This window comes from Ipomoea nil, unplaced genomic scaffold (assembly GCF_001879475.1).
Source record: "Ipomoea nil cultivar Tokyo-kokei standard unplaced genomic scaffold, Asagao_1.1 scaffold0666, whole genome shotgun sequence".
Lineage (NCBI taxonomy): Eukaryota > Viridiplantae > Streptophyta > Magnoliopsida > Solanales > Convolvulaceae > Ipomoea > Ipomoea nil.
In genome coordinates, this window is record NW_017617094.1 from 379712 (window position 1) to 387403 (window position 7692).

Consider the following 7692-nt stretch of genomic DNA (forward strand, 5'->3'; position numbering starts at 1 on the left):
GTACATTATTTTTGTACAGAATGTACATTATTTTTGTATTGAATGTACATTATTTTACAATATACAAACTATGGTCCATACAACTTAAATTATGTGGACCATGGTCCACACAATAATGATTGAATTTATTAGTGGACTAAAATTGCCACTTTACACATAATTAAAGGTTAAATTTGTGTATGGTAATAATTCATGGACCGAGTATACAATAGGAGTATAATTTATGGGCTAAAACTGTTATTTTTTGTTTTTCCAATTTTGCCCATCTAATTTTAAACATATAAAGGGTAAATTCGAAAAATCTGAAAAGATAAATGATAAATAGAAAATATAAAAATTTAGTGGTGTTTAAATTAGAAAGATAGACAATATTTTGAGAAAGACTAAAATTTGAACTCAAGACCGTTGCTAAGGAAACTCCTTTATTGGCCTTCGAGGGAGGCCTACTCTGGGTAGAGTGAGCTGACCGGTCTGTCCGAAGGGAACTTCTTTTTTTCGACATATTGCGAACATATTGGCACAGAACTGAAAAGGCCGTTTAGCCTTAGTTGTGGATTTGCTGCGATAGACATATTGAACCGGGTGTCGAACTCCTAAATCAAGAAAGGAGGGTGCATGATCTCGCGAATTACTTATGAATCAATTAATCAATTCTCAAAGTTTTTCTCTTAGAGAGGCGGATTCCTCGCTTAGAAAAGCGTTCCTTCTCTCAAGAGATTCCCATTGAGTGGATAACTCTCAAGTAGGTAGGGTGGCCGTCGATCGATGAATTGAGAAAGATAGGAACGAGGATTCTATTGAAATAGACAAAGCTATCGATGGTCACATTGAGCCATTTGTTAAGCTTGAAGAAACTCACGTCATCTTAGAGCAACCTTAAGAAATGTTTTTTGAGGGATTTTTCTGACTTTAGCTTGGATGGAGGAGAGGGGAGAGTGAAGATAAAAATACATAACGAAAATAATGATTTTTGTGAGATCCATTGGACAAAAAAAAAATAAAAAAATTAGTTGCAATAGGTGCACGTTAGGCGCACTTGCTGGTTGTTGCGCCTAGCAGGCATGTGCAGTGGGCGCGTAAAAGGGCATGCATAAATTTTTATTTTTATTTTTTTCTTATTTTCTTTGATTTTTTTTTGTTTTATTATTATTATTATTTTTTTTTTTGTTTCTTTCTTTCTCTCTTTCTTTCTTGCTTTTTATTTCTCCTAGAGTCCTACCCTTTATTCTACTTGACATCTTAAAAATTATAAAAAAATTTCAACTAATGGAGATGCTCTTATCCACACCCTCATAAATACAAAATTTTGCATCATGAATATTGAACGTCTCCGAATTTGACTTGACTTGTGATAAATACGTTATGACAATTCCTATTTATAAATTGTCTAATCTCATCACAAGTTAACAATATAAAATTGTGTCAAATATTATAAAGTTTTTAATATAAATTATTTTGAAGAGTCAAGATCTGGGGTAGAATATATAATTTGCCTTCTTATATAAGCAACTCAAGTTCAGTGCTTTCTTCCTAACGCAAAATATATTTCAATAAAAGGCAGCATTTGATTCAGACCTCTCAATTCTGAAATAATATGAGTACTAATGTTGAGAATTCTGTGGGCAGGTGATTTAATTTCATCAATCTTTTATTTTTTTATTTCTTTTTCCTGAGTACTACTGACTTAGAGCTACAATTATACTACTCGACCAAAAAGTCTTTGGCATCTTATTATACTTTTATTTATTATTTTAATTTCATACATTTTATTTTAATCATGAAATATATAGATGTTCCTAAGTAGTTTCTTTCTAACAAAATATTTAATGTAAATAATATGTGAAAAATAGGAAAAGTTGCAGACGTCTTTGTGATCTTGCTCCACTTGAAGCCATACTATTTGATATCGATGGAACTTTGTGTGATTCTGATCCAATTCACCTCATTGCCTTCCGTCAAGTCCTTCAACAGGTACTAATTAGAATCCCTTTATTTATTTTTTTGTGATGAGCGAAATCCATAATCACTACTCGATGATATGCACTGGATAAATCTTGCCTTGTGCCTCTCGCTATTCTAGGGACACAAGGAAGTAAAATAGCCTCTTAAATCCACCACATACTTCTCCTAAAAATGTTAATCCCCAACCCCAAGGGTCCCTAACAATTTAACATCCCGCCCCGACAGAGCATTTGACAGGGCCCAATGTCGATGCGCACAAGGGATCTGTCTACTTTGGACATAATTCTCATACTGCCGCTATTAATGTTCGAACTTTAGTCTCTTTCCCAAATACTGCCTACTGAACAAGTGAGCTAAGCTCGCGCAATCAAAATAGTATTAAATCTCTTTAGAAATTAAGGGTGTGTAGCCATAGGGTAAAGCCATTATATTCCTTGCCAACAGATGGGGTACAATGGAGGAGAGGCAATAGATGAAGAATTCTATATGAAGTATATTACTGGGAAACACAATGAAGAAATTGCTTCCTCCATTTTCCCTGGTGATCCTGACAGGGGCATCAAATTGGTGGAGGATAAGGAAGCTCTCTATAGAAGGTAAGCTCTTTAATTTTATTTTAAAAAATAAAAAATAAAAATTGAAGAGAAGTTTTTAAAACTCTATCTCAAATTCTAAGTTCAATTTGCATCTACCATTTTTGTTTTTGTTTTTTTTTTTTTTTTGAGTACTATTGACTGTATCACAATACAGTATCTGTTCATCAATTTGCATCTACCATATCATTGTAATGTAATTTAAGAATATGCAAAGAAGAAAAGACAAACTAGTTTAGTTGGTAAATTACATAATTTTTGTCAGCTCATATTGTGAGTAAATAAATAAATAAATAAATAAATAAATAAATATATATATATATATATATATATATATATATATATATATATATATATATATATATAAAAGATCGAGCCCTGTGAAAATGGTGTTTAATTTTGTGAGCTTCAAATATTAGTCCTCCCAACTAATGAACTATTTAGTCATTATAATTTATCCCTTCACAATTTTGTCAGGTCAAGATGTGAAAGTATTTAGACAATAATTTTTGTCTTTTTGTAGGCAAAAATATGTGAAGAGGTCAGATTGAGTTCACAATAAGTAACATTATTGAGAAAAGTGAAGGGATAATAGTGCTTTATTTTTATTTTTTCCAAGTCCAATAACTCATAACTTTGTGGGGGTGGATAACATGCATAAAATAGATTGGCAAAGGACAAATTGAAGCCTATAGAAGGGTTACACCAATTGAGGAAGTGGATTGAAGATCATGGGTTGAAAACTGCTGCAGTGACCAATGCCCCAAGGCCAAATGCTGACCTCATGATTGAAGTGCTTGGACTTTCAGACTTCTTTGATGCTGTCATCATTGGACCTGAATGTGAGCATCCTAAGCCATACCCACATCCTTATTTGAAGGCACTTCAAGTGCTTAAGGTGTCCAAGGATCACACTTTCATATTTGAGGTTAGTTTTCTCTTACTATATCTTAAAATGTTTCTAGGGTGTCGCTTCGTATTAGCGCCAATAATACTGGGTACAATCATGCATGAGTGAGTTTTCTATGAGATGTGTGAGACGACTAATACTTATGTTGAAAAATATAATACTAATTAGGAATAAATTATTTGTTATTTATAAAGAAAACTATGATATTTTGAGGAAAAATGTAATAATACTTTTAAATCAAAATATAATATTAGAGGTTGAAGTTTTTTTTTTTTAAAGGTAAATTAAAAGCTGAATATCGGGGGGGGGGGGGGGGGGGGGAGGGCGCAATGTCCCAATACAGTGAGTCATCCTGGAATGAGAAATTATTTATGAGGAAAATTGTAATACTTATGACGGAAAGTGTAATACTTATAAAAAAATCTAACCCGTCTCACAAATCTCATAGGATATTTTGCCATCATGTATGGGTCGAGTCAGTTGAGCAGTAGATCTGGTAACTACATGTAGGAGCTGTCTATTAACCTTAGCTTCTTGATTTGAGTTGATCAGCTATGGGTAACCTAAGCTGGATTACCTCCATGTAGTCCTTTTTCAGTTAGGGTCACATGGCGGCTTCACCTAAGGCGCACATTCGAATTGCGATTGCGGATTTTTTTGTAAATTAAAATGATAATTTTGTGATTAAGTGAACTATTTTTGCTTACACATCTAAATGTCTAAGTAAAACTTTTTTTTTTTTTAAATGTCTAAGTAAAACTTATGTCCTCTTTGATGTGATTATATTATATAGGACTCAGTATCAGGAATAAAAGCTGGAGTTGCAGCAGGGATGTCTGTTGTTGGGTTGACGACCCAAAATCCGGCCCATTTGCTCATGGAGGCCGACCCAGTTTTCTTGATTAAAGATTTTGCAGATCCGAAACTTTGGGCAGCTTTGGGTGACTTTGACAAAAATGTTGCATAAGAAAAAAAACACTATAAAAATATGCACCATGTAATACTAAACTATCTGATGTATTAAATTGATCTGGGTGGTCTGTATCAAATAATCCAATTAATTAAAAAAATGAATGAATATAGTAAATGAAAAGTGATAAAGACAAAAAATGTATGTCGGGAGACAAATATTGTATTAATGTTTGTGTAATGATATTACAAGAGAATAAGTGATGTCTTAACAAGACAATTACACGAGCATTTATACTAATTGTTTTCTAACCGTCGCCCCCCCAAAAAAGAGTTAGTTGCAACAACTTGGACCGTACCCGACCTCGTGTCCGGGCCCTTGCCTGGTACCGGCAGCCGAGGCCTAGGCCGAGCACGGAACTCGCCCTAGGCGGCCAGGGGTCAAGTGCATGGCCTTACCCCACAGCCTCGAGCCTAACCGAATCCATCTTGCTCGCTCCACTAGGTTGCTTTGCTCCGGGTACACCTCCAATACATCCCTCATGAAATAAAGATTAATACTATTATCTGCAAATAATTAAGAAAATTTTATATCTTTGATTCGTGATGTAGCTGTAGATTAAAATGGTAAGATGATTTTTTAAAAATAAAGAAACAATAAACATATTGATATAGAGAAAATTACACTTTTGGTCCTGTGACTATTGTTGTCTTGTTAATTTGAGTATTTGACTTTAAAAACTATCAATTTAGTCCCATACCTATGCAATTTTTAACACATTTGGTCCTCCCGGCCAAATTGCTGGCCAAATATTGCCGGAAAAACGTAATTCCTTTGAAATTGTTTATTCATAGGGGCAAAATAATAATTTCAAGTCATTTTCTTCTCCTCCTCTAGTTGGCCGGAATTGCAGCGAGACGCAACTGTTGGCCGGAATTGCAGTGAGAATTTCTTCATTTAGAGCTTCGTGTATCGCGGCAAAACTGTTGCATATTCGGATACGCGGACACCAAACCATATGGAGGGAAGTGGGTAATGTTCCACTTATGAAATAATGATAGACACTGTAAAACCCACGCTGCTATGTTGATGTGCTGCCACCTTGTGTTGCAAAATTCAATACACTTCAAAAAGACAAAACTCCACTACAAATCAAGCCTTTAAATTGTAGAGAAACTAATTGTTGAAGTATCACTGCTTCTTCAATTATGTCGACATAAGCTGGAGTGCGAAGAGGTCTGCTGAAGCTCAGGCCCAAACAGATGAGATTAGAGACGAGTTTCCACCAACATTCTTAAACCCACCACACATTCTCGCACTAGAAAGGATGCTAGCAAGAAGAAAGAAGAATACAAGCAAGAAAGATTCAAGAAGAAGAAGAAGAAGAAGAAGAAGAAGGACAGAAGAGATTGAAGCAGACTGTGATTCAGGATTCCGTCGTGTTCGTATGCTTCGGGAGCCTACCGGAGAATCAAGTGAGAGAGATCCACCAGAGAATCAACTTTCCCTTTTTTTGTTAGCTTAAAATGACAATTTTGTCCCCATGAATAAACAATTTTAAAGGAATTATGTTTTTCCGGCAACATTTGACCGGTAATTTGGCCGGAGGACCAAATGTGTTAAAAATTGCATAGTTACGGGACTAAATTAATAGTTTTTAAAGTCAAATACTCAAATTAACAAGACCACAATAGTCACAGGACCAAAAGTGTAATTTTCTCTATTGATATATTATTTCTTATTCTTTGATCAATACATATACAAGGTATATATATTGACAATCTTTATGCCGTGGACCAAGATCAATCGTGTATTATGGACATTGGTCTTAAACGACGTAGTTTTAAATTTTAATTTGATGATGATCGTTTATTGTTCAATTCACGTTATATTTTTTTTATTGTATAGTATGTGTATGTGTCTTGCGTTGTCAGTTTCTGTGTCTTGTAATTTTGTGTCTTAACAGTTTGAATTCTGTACCTGAAACAAATTAGTAGTTATGTAACACACAACATATTGTGTGTCTTATGTTATGAGTTTGTGTCTTGTGTTGTGAAATTATGTGCATATAAAACATAAATTCTCCACTTAAATTAGACTTGAAAACAAGTGAATATATAACATGTGTATGTGTATGTCTTGTGTTTTGCGTTTTCATGTCTTGTTTTATGAAATTATGTATCTTAATAGTATCAATTCTGTACCTAAAACAAAATTTGTAGTTGTGTACAATAAGTAAAACTATAACGTGTATCTGTCTTGCGTTGTGAGTTTTTGTGTCTTGTTTAATTATTAATTTCTGTACCTTAAAAGTATGAATTCTGTACATATAATAAATTAGTAGTTGTGTAACACACAACATATTATGTGTCTTATATTATGAATTTATGTATTGTGTTGTGAAATTTTATGTCTATAGAACATAAATTATGTAGCTAAATTAGATTTGAAAATAATTAAATATATAACATATGCATGTGTCTTGCGTTGTCAATTTATATGTCTTATGTTACATAATTATATACCTTATGGGGGTGTTTGGCTCACAAAATGTTAGATTACGTTAAGAATTGTTAGATTGTTGAGAATGTTAAATTATTGGGAATGTTAGATTCATGTATTTGGTAAAAACTATGATATGTAATATAAACATGTTTGGTTGGTGATTTGTTGTTTATGATATAATGGTTATTTACGGGCAAAGAATATAAAATGACAATGGAATCTAACATTACCTAAGATGAATAAGGGAATCACATTCCCTCAAAAACAAGGAAAAATTTGATGTGGAGGCAATATTTGATTCCAAGGGAATGTTATACAACTCCAACCAAACATAGGAATGTTAGATAACCAACCCAATATAACCCCAGTTATCCTATATAACCCGAACTAAACGCCCCCTAAAAGTATTGTAAGTGTAAATATATTGCACATTTAAACCTCTTTATTATTGGCTTAGATTAGTTGTCAAAGTAGTCCTGGATTAGTTGCTGGATTAGTCACGTCATCTGGAGTAGTTGACTGGATCAGCGCAAGAAAGTAATCCAGGAGGTATGAAGCTTCTTCAAAGTATTTATTCAAGACCCTATCAATGGGGAGATCTAGATCTAATGGAGCAGCCAAAATCAAGGAAGAGAAGAGTGCATGTTTTGAGGATCAAAACATCCTTTACAACCTATATATAATGCTACCTTAATTAGCATTCAATTGCGCACTCTTTCACATAGCTTTACTCTGAAAATATTGGTGCATCTATACCAAATACATACTGTACTGTTGAGTGTGAAGAAAGATTCGTAATCAATTCATGAAGC

At 33.7% G+C, this 7692-nt stretch overlaps 1 protein-coding gene across 2 annotated transcripts; it reads left to right on the plus strand.

Annotated features, from left to right (window-relative positions):
• The first annotated feature begins 1456 nt into the window (after positions 1 to 1456).
• On the plus strand, positions 1457 to 4984 carry LOC109174852 (haloacid dehalogenase-like hydrolase domain-containing protein Sgpp). 2 transcript variants are annotated; one of them, XM_019324081.1, is made up of 6 exons: positions 1457 to 1626; positions 1851 to 1971; positions 2407 to 2558; positions 3222 to 3483; positions 4259 to 4477; positions 4919 to 4984. In XM_019324081.1, the coding sequence occupies exons 1-5, from the start codon at positions 1595 to 1597 to the stop codon at positions 4430 to 4432; spliced, it is 741 nt and encodes a 246-aa protein (XP_019179626.1). In that variant the 5' UTR covers positions 1457 to 1594; the 3' UTR covers positions 4433 to 4477; positions 4919 to 4984. The 2 variants fall into 2 exon arrangements, with proteins under 2 accessions (XP_019179626.1, XP_019179627.1); XM_019324082.1 differs by lacking the exon at positions 4919 to 4984 and having other exon boundaries at positions 4259 to 4478.
• Positions 4985 to 7692: the final 2708 nt, after the last annotated feature.